The 15612-nt window shown below is 30.6% G+C and overlaps 1 protein-coding gene across 4 annotated transcripts in view; it reads right to left on the bottom strand.

The window, feature by feature from the left end:
• Window positions 1-15612, bottom strand: part of LOC126738967 (zinc finger protein rotund) — a 539771-nt gene that overhangs the window by 44338 nt on the left and 479821 nt on the right. The window contains exon 1 of one of the 4 annotated variants that reach the window (XM_050444474.1): window positions 14166-15391. The exons of the other annotated variants lie outside the window; for them this stretch is intronic. Within the exon in view, the coding sequence (XP_050300431.1) occupies window positions 14166-14870 (705 nt within the window). The 5' untranslated portion in view covers window positions 14871-15391. Of the gene's footprint in view, window positions 1-14165; window positions 15392-15612 lie in introns of those variants that run through there. 4 annotated transcript variants of the gene reach the window in all.

Raw genomic sequence — 15612 nt, 5'->3', positions numbered from 1 at the left:
TTGTCGTAAGAACCAGCTACTTACATATTTTAAGAATATGAATTAGAATATGAATAGTTTACCTCATATTAAGAATATGAGGTAAACTATCGATTATTGAACTATTACATTTTTTTCATTGACCTAGTCTGCCAAGTCTTTAAAAATTTTAATTTTGCGGTTTGTTACCAAATTGCGTTTGGAATCATACAAGCGAAACAAAACATTGTGTAAAATTAACCTAAAATCTAAGCAAATCCATGAAAATTGGATCAAATTGGTCTTGAAACCGCTTGTGATATTAATGTATTACAATTTTTTTTCTATTACGTTCAAACGAATTACATAGATATCTTTTTTGTTATTGAATTCTGATTATCTAAATTTTGATTATTGGTAACTGAATGTCTTGATTTTTAGTGGTTAAAATGTTGTAATTATTGATTTTTAGTATACTTCAATAGATTTTTTAGCACATCTTGAAAATTTATTAAAATCAATTAAGATATTGCCATTTTCTAAATGAAGTACCTGGAAAAAATAAAATAAATTGACTCTTATTAGCAACCGAATATCTTGATTTCTAGTCGCTAAAATTTTGTAATTATTGATTTCTAGGATACTTCTGTGACTTCTCAAGCAACTGCTAAAAAACTATTGAAATCCACACACTAAAAATCAAAATATTGATATTTTTCTCACTGGAGTGCCTGAAAGAAATAAAATAATTTGACGCCTATTGGCAAGCGAGTATCTTCATTTCTAGTGACTTAAATTTTGTAGTTAGTGACTTGTAGGATAATCCAAGTGCTTTTGAAGCAACCACTAAAAAAATTATTGAAATCGATACACTAGAAATCAAGATAATGGCATTTTTGTCACTAAAGTGCCTGGAAGAAATAAAATAATAATTTTACTTTTATTGGCAACTATATCTTGATTTTGGGTAAATAAAATGTCGTTATTATTGATTTTTATAAAAGGTAAAAAACACGAAATCTACAGCATTCTTTTATAAAAGTGTATGACCAGCATCTTTGGGATAATGGATGAATTTTTCGAGTTATTATTGATTTCTAGGATACTCCTGGGACTTTTCAAGCAACTGCTAAAAAACTATTGAAATCCATACAATAAAAATCAAGATATTGATATTTTTCTCACTGGAGTGTCTGAAAGAAATAAAATAATTTGACGCCTATTGGCAAGTGAGTATCTTGATTTCTAGTGGCTTAAATTTTGTAATTATTGACTTGTAGGATAATCCAAGAGCATTTCAAGCAACTACTAAAAAAATTATTGAAATCGATACACTAGAAATCAAGATAATGGAAATTTTGTCACTAAAGTGCCTACAAGAAATAAAATAATTTTACTCTTATTGGCAACTGAATATCTTGATTTCTAGTAAATAAAATGTCATAATTATTGATTTCTAGGATACCTCAAGGATTTTTCAAGCAACTGCTGAAAAAATTATTGAAATCCATACACTAAAAATCAAGATAGTGATATTTTTCTCACTGGAGTGCCTGGAAGAAATAAAATAATTTGACTCCTAATGGCAATTGAGTATCTTGATTTCTAGTAGATCAAATGTTTTAATTATTTATTTTTATATTGCAGAGGCTTGTTGGGTGGGGTCAGAAATAAAACAGAAACCTGTTTACCTAAAAGTCGACGTTTCGACTTATATTAAGCCATCCTCAGGACACTGGTTGGTTTTACATTATAAAAGAAAACACTTGTGATTTCTGTAATTCGCAAGTTGTTTGCTGATGTTCGCCCATTTTTTCAAGTATTCATAGGTTTGTATTTCATGATTACGTTTTATATTTTCCAAAAATCCCATGTTGTTACGTTACAGTCTGTCGATGTTCCAAGTTTTCGTTATTTTCAGTTTCGTGTTTGTGATCCAATATCTTCAATATTGCGGATCAACCAACCAACCAACAACCCTCTGCAATATTGAAGATATTGGGTCACAAACCCGAAACTTAAAATTTATTTTATGATACTCCAGAGGCTTTTTAAGCAACTACTAAAAAAATTATGAAAATCCTTACACTAAAAATCAAGATATTGATATTTTTCTCACTGGAGTGCCTGGCAAAAATTAAATAATTTATCTCTTATTGGCAATTAAATATCTTGATTCTTAGTGGCTTAAATATCATAATTATTGATTTCTAGGATACTAGTAAGGGCTTTTAAAAAAACTACTAGAAAAATTATTAAAATTCATACAGTAAAAGTCAAGATATTGACATTTTTCTTACTGGAGTACCTGGAAGAAATAAAATAATTCGATTCCTATTGGCAACTGAATATTATAATTTCTCGTGGCTAAAATATCGTAATTATTAATTTCTAGTATACTCTAAGGGCTCCTCAAGTACCTGCTAAAAAAATTATTGAAAGCAATACACTAAAAATCAAGATGTTGAGATTTTTCTCACTGGAGTGCCTGGAACAAATAGAATAATTTGTCTCTTATTAACAAGTAAATATCTTGATTTCTACTGACTAAAACGTTATAGTTATTGATTTCTAGGATACTCCTGCGACTTTTCAAGTAACTGCTAAAAAAATATTGAAGTTCATACACTAAAAATCAAGCAATTTATTTTTTTCTTACTGGAGTGCCTGGAAAAAATTAAATAAACTGACTATTATTAGCAACTGAATATCTTGATTTCTATTAGCTAAAATGATGATAATTAAAATCTCGTTTACAAAATTAAATCAAAATATTCCGTAAACATTTATTTTTCGATCCACCAACTTTAATCCAATTGTATAATACGCCTTTTCAATTTCATGACATTCATATAATAATATTGACAACAATCTATTAAACAAAATAAAGTTGTTAAAATTTATGATTTCGTTACTTTTTTTGTGCCCTTCATAAATATGTAATGTTTTAACGTTTACCGTAAATATCGACGCCACAATTTTAATTTCATTTTTAATTCAAACCTTTTAGCGGAAGAATTTTATTTTTATTTTCCGGATTCCGATCGGCATTATTAAGAAATCAAAATAATTGTACACATTTCGAGGATAAGGAAATTAAAATCGATTAATAATTAAGTCCTCTAATGAGCTTTTTAATAACCTTTTTAATAATTAAAACATTTGATGCGATTTTAAAAATATTAGTGCGGTTGCCGGAGTAATCAAGAAGATTGATCGTAAATTGTACGTCACATGTTTACTGCAAAAACAAGATTTTTGTTCTAATGCGTGGAGTTAAGCGGAAATTGACGATGAGGGTAGTGGTTCTGCATCTAAGTGGATTAAAAAATAAATAAATTATAATACTTCGATCATATAATTATTAGGTTCCAGTTGATATACGATCAAGATATTTTGATCATTATCGAATTACGTGTAATGATCAGGTGGGTTGAATGTTCCTCTGATCAGGGTAATAAATTTCTAGTAAATCTATATTTGATTGTAAATTGAGGGTATATGCAGGTTTTTACCCTTATACGAAACCAGTTCTCTTAAACTGGGAATAAAGTGTTCTCAACACAAGAATTGGAAATTACATCTGATTATCTTATATAAGTATAGGGACCTGAATATTATAAAAACTGGTTATATACATATTTATTATGAGAACACATTTTTAGATATATATTTTTCTACCTAGAAATTTACAGTAGCGTTTTTTTTTTAAATTGTGCAATAATAATTATTGTGGTAACAAAATTAGACATGGTGAATCCGATGGTAACATTAATTAAAGTAAAAAATGCGTGTGTGCTCAATTTGTTGAAAATTGATGTTTTGGTTTACAATTATCGTTAACACATTATTTTCCACGTTAGAATTTTAATCGTTTATTTTTCTGCTCTGTATTGATTGTGCAAGCATGACGGAGCATGCATGGAAGCACACATTACCCTTGTATCAGACTAAATCAATGATTTTATTGAGTGAAAATTTTCATACATTATGTATTAAATTATAAAAACAATTAAAATTATTTAATGCTTCTTAATCGTGAGTAGAAATTTGTCTAGTATATTTTATTTTTATACAGAGCGAGTCTGGAGGAACACCCATATATTATTATGTAATTCTTATTTGGTTTCAAGATATTACGACATTAGAAATAAATAATTCATTTGCTTGTAAAAATAAAAAAATACAAATCCGAAGAGTTTTCCCTTATTTTTCTCTCTTGTACATGAAGCAATTTATATTTAATACAAACACAACAATTATATTTTAGCCATTAGAAATCAAGATAAGTCAGTAAAGAAAGTATAAATATCTTGATTTATAATAGACTAAAAAGAAGAATTTTAAGATATTTTTCAGTAGTTGATTAAAAGGCCCTTGGAGTATCCTATAAATCAATAACTAAGACATTTTAAAATAAATCAAAGGTTAACAACACAAAGTCTCGGTCTCAAAAATTCTTTAATTTGTTAGAATGGTGACACGTGTTTCGTTCCTAAGAGCATCATCAGATCGCCTGAACGGTGTGGCCTAGCGGTCAACGCAGCAAACAGTAACAGTCTTGCTGCAAGGTTGTAGGTTCAAATCTCGATAGTACCTTTTTTACTTTTTTATTATTTTCTTGTATTTAAGTTCTATGTTCTTGTTTTGTATATATTTGCCACGTCAGTTTTTTGAACTTATATTTTACCGGTCAGTATGTGTGTGTATATTTGACCCAGTTGGGCGTGTTTTTAACCTTCTTGAGGTATACTTTTTTACTTTAAGGTCTTTTTGTAATATTGTTTGGTTTTGTTTACATTATTTTTTAGGTCTGATGATGCTCTTAGGAGCGAAACACCTGTCACCATTCTAACAAATTAAAGAATTTTTGAGACCGAGACTTTGTGTTGTTCTTCTTTGATTTATTTATATCAGGGTCTCTTTGAGAATATGGACGACTTCTTTCAATTTAAGACATTTTAGCCACTAAAAATCAAGAAGTTTACTGTCAATAAGAGACAAATCATTTTATTTCTTCCAGGCACTCCAGTGAGAAAAATATCAATTACTTGATTTTTAGTGAATCGATTTCAATATTTTTTTCAGTGGTTGATTACTATGCCTTTGGAGCATCCAATAGATCAATAACTATAACGTTTTAGTCACTAGAAATAAAAATATTGAGTTGCTAATAAGAGTCAAATTATTTAATTTTTTCCAGGCATTCCAGTAAAAAAAGTATCAATATCTTGATTTTTAGTGTATGGATTTCAATATTTTTTTCAATAGTTGATTATTAAGCCTTTGAAGCATTCTGTAGAACAATAACTACAACGTTTTATTCACTAGAAATAAAATTATTGAGTTGCTTATATGAGTCAAATTATTTTATTTTTTTCAGGCATTCCAGTAAGAAAAATATCAATTGCTTGATTTTTAGTGATTCGATTTCAATATTTTTTCAGTGGTTGATTACTAAGCCTTTGGAGCATCCAATAGGTCAAAAACTACAACGTTTTAGTCACTAGAAGTCAAGATTTTTATTTGCCAATAAGAGACAAATTATTCTACTTCTTTCAGGCACTCTAGTGAGAAAAATCTCAATATCTTGATTTTTAGTGTATGGATTTCAATATTTATTTCAATAGTTGATTATTAAGCCTTTGGAGCATCCTGTAGAGTTTATTATACGTTTTAATTATAAGTTTTATTATACCATTTGTGTTGTCCTAGGTTAGGTTTTATTTATACCAATAATTGTTGTGTACGTTTTCTTTTATTACGCTGATCACAACTCTATTATACCTAACATAGCCCTGTATGTAATGAACTTTTATTGGTTTATTATTAATATTGTGGTTTATTTTCTTTTTAGACTTTAGTACTGCTTTATATTATAATTATAATTATTGTAATGTATGTAGCTATTATGCTAAATAAATTTCCTTATTTATTATTACAAATCATTTTATTTCATCCAGGCACTCCAGTGAGAAAAATATCAATTGCTTGATTTTTATTGTATTGATTTCAATAATTTTTTCAGTTGATTATTAGGCCCTTGAAGCATCCTGTAAATCAATAACTACAATGCTTTAGTCACTAGAAATAAAAATATTAAGTTGCCAATAAGATTCGAATTATTTTGTTTCTTCCAGGCACTCCAGTAAGAAAAATGTCAATATCTTGATTGCTACTGTATGAATTTTAATAATTTTCTTCTAGTAGTTCTTTTAAAAGCCCTTACGAGTAACCTAGAAATCAATAGTTATGATATTTTAGCCACTAAGAATCAAGATATTTAGTTGTCAATAAGAGATAAATTATTTAATTTTTGCCAGGCACTCCAGTAAGAAAAATATCAATATCTTGATTTTTGGTGTAAGGATTTCGATAGTTTTTTTAGTAGTTGCTTAAAAAGCCTTAAGAGTATCATAAAAATCAATAATTATAACATTTGATCTAATAGAAATCAAGATACTCAATTGCCATTATGAGCCAAATTATTAAATTTCTTCCAGGCACTCCAGTAAGAAAAATATTAGTATCTTGATTTTTCGGGTAAGGATTTCGATAATTTTTTAGCAGTTACGTGAAAACAAAATAAAGTCACGGTCTCATCAAATCCGTATAATTTTTTTAAAAGCTACACGTGTCTCGCTCTCTTTCGGATACTGACATGATCGAAACTAAATCGGCGTTTGCAAATCATTTATTGGCCTCCTCACATCGTTTTTTTCTTTAACTCAGGGAGCGGATATTTTGCATGAGTGCTCAAAAGGCAAAAAACTGGACTTGTTAGAAAAAAGGGAAATAACTAAAGCTAAGAAGAGCCCTGTCCTTGTGTGTGTGAACGATATTTTCACGTTTGAACCTCACCTCATTTATAACAACCTCTCTTAAAAAGTCTTTTCTTCTTTTTAGATATTTTTAGTTTTTATTGTTAACTGATATTCACACATATTAGTATAGTTCGGATTGTTCCCCATTTTTGATCATGTTATTTGGTGGCCTATGGGTTAGACGCGCGCCTGTGAATCTAAACGTTGCTGGATCGTTCCCCACTGGTGACATTTTACATTTTTATTTTTTTAAGCATATATTTTTATCTATAGTGGGAATTGTTAACTTAACCTAGCTTTTCTTTTGTTGTTAGTTGTAATGTGATCTGTGTAGGTCTAGGTAATGAGTTTTATAAGCGTTCTTTTTGTGAAAAATATCTTAATGTATTTTTTAGGCCTGATGATGCTCCGATAGGAGCGAAACACGTGTAGCTTTTAAAACAATTATATGGATTTGATGAGACCGTGACTTTTGTTTTCGTTTGGTCTCTCAGAGAAAAAATGGATGATACGTTTCTAGTTACTTGAAAAGTCCCAGGAGTATCCTAGAAATCATTAATTACATCATTTTAGCTACTAGAAATTAAGATATTCAGTTGCTAATAAGTGTCAAATTATTTTATTTTTTCCAGGCACTTCAGTCAGAAAGATGTCAATATCTTGACTGATTTCAGTAATTTTTTTAAGATGTGTTAAAAAATTTATTGGAGTATCCTAAAAATCAATAATTACAACATTTTAACCACTAAAAATCAAAACATTCAATAATCAAAATTCAGATAATCAGAATTCAATAATAAAAAAGATATCTATGTAATTTTTTTGAACGCAATAGAAAATAATTTGTAATACATTAATTATGACAAGTGGTTTTCAAGATCAATTTGATCCAATTTTTATGGATTTCCTTAGTCTAGGTTAATTTTACACAATGTTTTGCTTTGCTTGTATGACTCTAAATGCAATTTAGTAATAAAATTAAAATTTTTAGATTTGGTAGACTAGATATTTAATATATAAATATTTAAATATTTAATACCCCAATATTTAAACTTCATTAGAATTAATAAATTTAAGTCTCCATTCAATAGGAAGTGGGATGCATAATTAGTGCTATGAAATGGTAGTGAGAATAACCTATTATGCCTGAAATTCCTAGATGGTATATTAAAAGATATTGCACCAAGGAGTTCAGGACAGTTTAACTGAGCATTCACCAATTTGTACAAGTCCACCAAATCAGCATAAGCTCTCCTTTGGCTCAGCACTGATAAGTCCAATAACCTCCGAGCATTATCATAAATGTGATCGTTGGGAATTCTCATATCAAGCTTATATAAACAAAATCAAATAAATTTATTTTGGACCCTTTCTAGGTCAGTACAACAATTTGTGTAAAAAGGGGACCATATCATTGATGCATTTGCATATTCCCACTGTGATACAACAAGAGACATATATATCCTTTTACAATTCTCTCAATGAAAAAATGTAATGGCTCAATAATCGGTAGTTTATCTCATATTCTAAAATTAAATTAAAAATATGAAAAAAATTTATTTATCTTTTCAATCTCTTTCTTTGGACTTCTTTCTTAATAAGACAATAGTAATTTTTTGTTATAATCTGACGGTCGATTAATAGATTGACTGTTTTAAAAGATAACAAGAAAATCAAAAGTTACTTCTTTTATAATTAAAGGGGTGTGATCCTCATGTAATTTAACAATAGAAGATATATAAATAAAATATATTTTAAATTAGCAATTAATTTTGAAAATGCCCTGTTCTAGCTCTCTTTTAATAAAGAAATCCATGTGTTATTAAAATCAATTGAACAAGTAGCTAGGCATTTATCGTCATTTAACTTTATAAATGCACTTTATTTTAATTTACTTAATTTTGAAATTGGTCCTTTTGCTAAGATTGAGGAAGCGTTTCCAGTTTATTTTATGGTTATTGTCGAATGCATGTTGTGTATTACAGGTCTACAGGTTTTACCTATGTAAAAGTACAAGGAATTTTATATTTTATTACATTTTTATTAAATTAATTTTCATTAAAAGGTTTAGTTTCTGTTAATAAATATCGTAATGTGTTTTGCTATTTAAATATATTTCTTATGTTAAATTTTTAGCAATTTTTTTTATCTTATCAGAAAAACCTGGAATAAAAGGTAAAATAAGATTTATGGGGAAAAATTGGTTAAATCAATTTTTTCCGTGGATTTATTTATTTATTTATTTATTTATTTATTTATTTATTTATGCAATCTACAGACACAAAGTCCATTAAATGATTACAATTGGTCCTTAATGACTAATAAGCACAGTAAGCACTACATATTACAAAATTTAAAAAAAATAGATTCTTTGCCCCCCAGATAACACATTAGGTAACTCAAAATAAAAAAATACTAAAAAGAAAAAAAACTTAAAAGTATTCTACATCAGATATATTTTTTTTAAATTTCCCAAATGGTTCGTAAAATATGTCAATATGAAATAGTAGGTTGGCGGCACTGGACATTCGAAAAATTGGCGACTTTTTACCTAAATTGGTATTTGTTTTATTTATATAAAAAGTTCCTAAATCTCTATTATTATGAATGTTTACCGTTAAAAGCAATTTTTCGAGAAGAAATGAACAATCTATATTATTATGAAGGATCTTATGCGTAAACAACAAGCAGGCCACAGTTCTTCTGGAACCAAGTTTTTTTAAATTAAATTCTGTCAAAAGATTTTCATAAGATATATCCATCAGATACACACCATGTTTTTTATAGTACAAATACCGCAAAAATCTTTTTTGAACTTTTTCCAGCATTTGTTTGTAAACCGAATAGAATGGACACCAAACAATCGAGGCATATTCCAATATGCTGCGAACATAGACATTATAGAGAGTAGTAATGGTCTTTAAGTTAGTAAAGTTACAGGCATTACGAATTATAAAACCCAAAATCTTAAATGCCTTATTAACAACCGTGTTAATATGAGCATCGAAATGCAACTTATTGTCGAAAACTACTCCCAAGTCTTTTATTTCTGTTTTACATTTTAAGACATTAGTACCCATTTTATAATTGTAATTAATTGGCACTTTTTTTCTAGTAAAATTTACTGAAATACACTTTTCAACATTAAAAGATAATCTGTTTTGTTTTGCCCAAAGTATTACTCTATTCAGGTCATGCTGAAGGAGTTCGCAGTCCTTAATACTATTAATTGCTCTATAAAATTTAAAATCATCGGCAAACATTTCACCATCACAATATTTTAAGCACAATGGTAGATCGTTGATAAGACATAAAAAAAGCAATGGCCCCAGGTTAGACCCCTGAGGCACCCCTGACAAAGCGACAAAACTTCGAGATGTACACCCTCTATATACTAGATATTGTATCCTTGATTGCAAGAATGAAGCAAGCAACTGCAGAAGATCGTGCGATAAGCCAAACCAATCTAGCTTTCTTAACAAAATGTCGTGGTTGACTCTATCGAACGCTTTAGAAAAATCGGTATATATAACATCTACCTGTCCGTTAGAGTCAACCACGCCATTCAGCTTCTGCAAAAATGTGGTTAAATTTGTGGCTGTTGACCTCTTATTTATAAAACCGTGCTGTTTTTCAGTGACAACACCGATTATATGATTATAAATTTTGTTATATAATATTGATTCAAAAATTTTGCTTGGACAACAAATTAATGCTACAGGTCTATAATTTGAAATATCAGCCTTGTCACCACTTTTAAATATAGGAGCTATTTTTGAGGTTTTCCATAAATCTGGATACATTTTTTTTTTCAATATTAGGTTAAATATTATTAATAAGGGCTCAATTAGAAGATCAATACATGCTTTAAAGATATAGGGTGGTATCTTATCTGGCCCGATCGATTTTTTAGGTTTTAATTTTTTTACAGCGACCCTAATATCTTCCACCATAATACCCTTTACAAACAAAGTCGCATTTGTCAGAGGAACCGCCGGAGTAAAATCCAGGGTGTAGCCAGAGGGATCTGATTGAACAATACTAGAAAAATGCGAGGCAAAAGCGTCAGCGATATCCCTGTTCTCGATTATTTCCTGGTCTCTGTATAACATTGGAGTATTGGATGAACAAGTACCTGACTTTGTTGAACTTGTGTACCTCCAGAAGTTACTAGGGTCGCTAGCTATTTTTGTTTCTACCTCCTCTATGTATTTTTTATATGCAATTTTAATGTCACTTTTTACTTTACTTCTGATATAAATGAAATTTGCTCTATCTGCGGGACTATTAGATTTTTTGTATTTTTTTCTCAATCTTTCCTTTCTTTTTAAATTTAAAATTATTTCTTTAGTAAACCACGGTAGATAATGCTCTTTACATTCACGTGCCATTGGTACACATTTATCCAAAATATCATATATTTTTTTGTAAAAAATATTTGTTACTTGGTTCACATCAGAACTGCTTTTTAGATCATCCCAGTTAACATTTTCAAGCAATCTGTAAAGTTTTAAAAAGTCTGCCTTTTTATAGTTATATTGGCTATTAAAAGTTTTTTTGTTAGAAGTATTGCTAAATTCAAGCTTGCAAAACAAAGTGGGATGATCCGGATATTCCCTTATAAAAGGAGAGTTGTTTCTATTTACAATTAAAGAAAAATTGCTCAAAACAAGATCAAGAACCCTATTTCTATCGTTAAGAATTTTATTATGTTGTCGCAAGTCTAACAGGTTTATCATTTGTAAATATCTACTTTCTATGTTATTAAAAATATTCCTATTTTCTACATCTACTAAAGTTGGTATATTAAAGTCCCCTAAAATAAGAATTTTATTATTTTGGCCTTGTAGATACCTTTCTGCAGTATCAAAAAATTCACTATAAGTGTCATATGACATCCTTGGAGGTATATAAGTACTACATAAATACAAGTTTTGAGAAGAAAAACATAATTTAATCCAGATATCCTCTATGTTGCTATTATTGCACGATATGGGTAACAGTTGGGATGATATTTCTGTCTTGACGGCGACCAGGGTTCCCCCTCCCGTTCCTTTACCTGATCGAATTAGGTCACGATCTTTTCGATAAACTATATATCTTTGATCGATAAACTCGCGGTCATAGATAGATGGCTGGATCCAAGTCTCCGTCAAGACAACAACATCATAATCTGAAGAAGAGATTGATAGCCTAAGATTAAATAACTTAGAATTAAGACCTTGACAGTTTTGATAGTAAACTTTTAAATATTTACCTTCATTTTCAGTTAACATCAATCAATGAATTTTCTGTATAGATTACAAACTTCTTCGAAGTGTCATTTTTTCGCATACAAATTTTTCCATCCCTCACCCACAAGTATTTTATGTTTTCTTTCCTTTTATAGTCACGACACTTCTTAAACAACGCACGATTAGACTTTGTTAGAGATTCGTTGATGTAGACGGGTTTTTTCGCGTGAACCCCCTGCACACCCTCACATATATTGCCCACACAAAGATCCCGTCTCTATGGATTGTCAAACTATTTAAAGCAATTTTCCAGAAACTCTTTGGAATAATAATTTTTTATTTAGATATTTAAAAAAAAATCTTTTTCGTTCAAATATTGATTAATGTTTGCACGATCATATAAACTTTTTACCATTATTGAATGATTAAAATTAAAATTAAAATATCTAAAAAAATTAGTATGAGTTGGTTTACAGTAAATTATAGTTTCAAAATTTTGTAAATCTTTTTTTTAATTAAAAAAGAACCCATAGTCCTATCATAGTTTTATTGATAAAATTCATTTTTATATTGGAAATAAGCAGTTTTTACACAATAGTGCTAAAATTGTACTAACGCTTAGTGTTGTGCGTTCTGCTAAATTATTATTATTCTTTAATTTATTTTTGACAATATTTAAAGTTAAAAGTAAAAAGAGAGTCAAATAATTTTATTTCTTTTAGGCACTCCAGTGAGAAAAATGTCAGTATCTTGATTACTGTATGAACTTCAATATTTTTTCTAGTAGTTTCTTTAAAAGCTCTTACGAGTACCCTAAAAATCAAAAGATATAATATTTTAGCCACTAGAAATCAAGATATTTAGTTGCCAATAAGAGATAAATTATTTAATTTTTGCCAGGCACGCCAGTAAGAAAAATATCAATATCTCGATTTTTAGTGCAAGGATTTTGATAATTTTTTTAGCAGTTGCTTCAAAAGTCCCAGGAGTATCCTAGAAATCATTAATTACATCATTTTAACTACTAGAAATTAAGATATTTAGTTGCTAATAAAAATCAATTTATTTTATTTTTTCCAGGCACTTCAGTCAGAAAAATGTCAATACTTTGATTGATTTTAATAATTTTTCAAAATGCGCTAAAAAATTTATTGAAGTCAATAATTATCAATAATTATAATTGTAAGAAGAAATTGTAGAAAGTTTTTCTAAAAAAGTGAGGATTTTTTAATGTAAGAAGCAATATTATTAGTGTATGGAGCTAAGATATTTTGCGAGGGTGAGTAGGTGAATATATGCTACTAACTATAGGTCTTAAAGGAACATTTATTTTCTGTATTTTTGTAAGCCATAAAAATGTGGTGTTTTACTATTATGTGGAATTAATATAAATCTATCAATATCAAAAGGTTGGTTACTTAAAAAACATTTAAGTAAATTATAAATTTGTCTTTTTGTAGGATCGTTAGATAATTTAGAATAATTACCATCATTAATTAACAAATTTAATTTATTTTAAGTGTTAATATTAAAAAAAAACAGTAGCAAAGCCTTTATCAGCTGGAAGTATTTTAATAGTGTTATCGGATTGAGGTAAAGAGTTTCAATTGGTTTTTCAATTTCTATCTTTGTCCCAATTCTAAATTCATCTTGCTGAGTACTTGAATAAATGAAAAAATAAAGCATAATTTTTTGGCATTTTTTCTACTTTATTCAACTAACATTTTTGCTTGATCTAAAGTAAAGTGAAGCTCTCAACTAATTATTTACTACTCCTGAACTGATATTAATTGACCAACCCAGTTCTGTTCGACTACTGGTTATACGATATTCTGCTAGCGTAAGTCTGATCACTAGCAAAAGTGCATTTTTGTAGGAAAAATGATATTTTTTAAAAACATGTAGTATAAATCTCCAATTTTTTAATCTTTTTTAGTAGACATCAATTTCTTTTTAAATCAATTTTGTGGCTAAAATTAGTGGCTAAATATAAATTTTCTAGCTAAATATTTTTTTTATAGAATGTTTAAGTTCATATATGACAAAACTGTACTGGAGTATTTACCCTATATACCCTATTTAAACAAGAGCGATAAAATCCAGAAAAATAATTAACCTTCCAAGAAAGAAAAAACACACTGTCACTTACCTTTTCTTCGTGAAAATTCTCGCCGACGCTGAGCGGCGTGGGCGGGGTGGTCGGCGTCGTTCCCCGATCCAGACCCCCCTCGTCACCCCGGACGATACCGCCGGCTCCCTCCAGCGACCTTGAACTCTCCCGCAGGTTCTCTAAGTGCGCCTTGTATTCCCTGTATTTGAGGTCGCTTAGGTCGGGGTTTCTTAACGTGTCCCGGCCGTCCTGACCATAACCTAGGCTGTTTAGGTTTCTATCTAGGAGCCTGGGTTCGCCGTTCAGGTTTCCCCTGTCTCCTAGCGGTCGTTCGTTATTATTTTGGTGATGCGTGAGGTTAAGGTTACGGTCCAGACTTTGCGTGAGGGATCGTTCAAGGTTAAGCCGTTCCAGGCTCAAGCTGTGATCGAGATTCATTCTTTGATCGTGGTGCATCGAGCGCTCATTAAGAATCCTTTCTAGGTTACGCTCCTGTTGCATACGTTCTTGCTGAATGCGCTCCTGCAGCAACCGATCTGCTGAGTTGAGGCTTAGGTTTAATTCCAATCCATTGTTGATGCTTTGGTTGTGATGGTTGTAATTCCTATCTAATCTCTCGCTGCCCCTATGGTAGTCTTGATGGTGTAAGTTGAGCCGTATGTCTCTGTCCCCCAACCGATCTCCGAGGCTTCTCAGAGTATCTATGGAGCGTTGCAGGTAGTTGGTGTTATTTTCCAGCAGCATAGTGGGAGGAGGCTGGTGAAAGTCCAATCCTCCGGATCTGTAGTCAAGCCTCGACTCCAGCTTTATAACTTAGGCTCGAAGAGGTGGACGCGAAATTGGTTGCATTAATAAATTTAACTAACTGTATAACATTAATAAAATCACTATTAGTATAAAGGACCCGTGGTTCAGTCAAAATAGTTCCCGAAGAATCACAATCAAATATCACACTGAGTGTCCAGAGGTACGAAATTTAAAAAAAAACAAAAAAGTTTTGCCGCGCAAACTATCGAGGTTCGAATATCGAAAAGCGCTCCGATGATAACGAATCAGCAAGTGGTCGTCGAATTAATGTGAGCCGTACGTAGTCGTTGCCGGAGTTTAGTGAGTGAGTGAACGCAAGAGCGGCTTTTTAAAAAACGAGCGCGCCTATCGATGGCAAAAACTACACTAACATACTAAAACATTTTACAAAAAGGCGACGACGGTTTCTGAATTCGGTCGGGCAGCATCCACGGCCAGCCGGTCGCGAGCGCTGCCATAGAGAGGGGTATCGACTAGTAAGGAAAACGAACGGGGGTCGGTGGGGGTAATTTGTGCGTCGAATATTTTCGGTGGAGGGGGTACGGGCCGCTCTGAAATTACGTAACGACCTCATCATCATAATATTCGAACAAGTGAAGTCGGCGGTTCGTCTGCCGGCGACGCAACAATGGGGTGGTGGTGGGGAGGCAGGCGATAGGGGTTAGGCCGACGCGTGAGA

Source organism: Anthonomus grandis, chromosome 7 (genome assembly GCF_022605725.1).
Source record: "Anthonomus grandis grandis chromosome 7, icAntGran1.3, whole genome shotgun sequence".
Lineage (NCBI taxonomy): Eukaryota > Metazoa > Arthropoda > Insecta > Coleoptera > Curculionidae > Anthonomus > Anthonomus grandis.
Note: the sequence above shows the minus strand (reverse complement) of the source record. Positions and strands in the feature narration are given on the sequence as shown.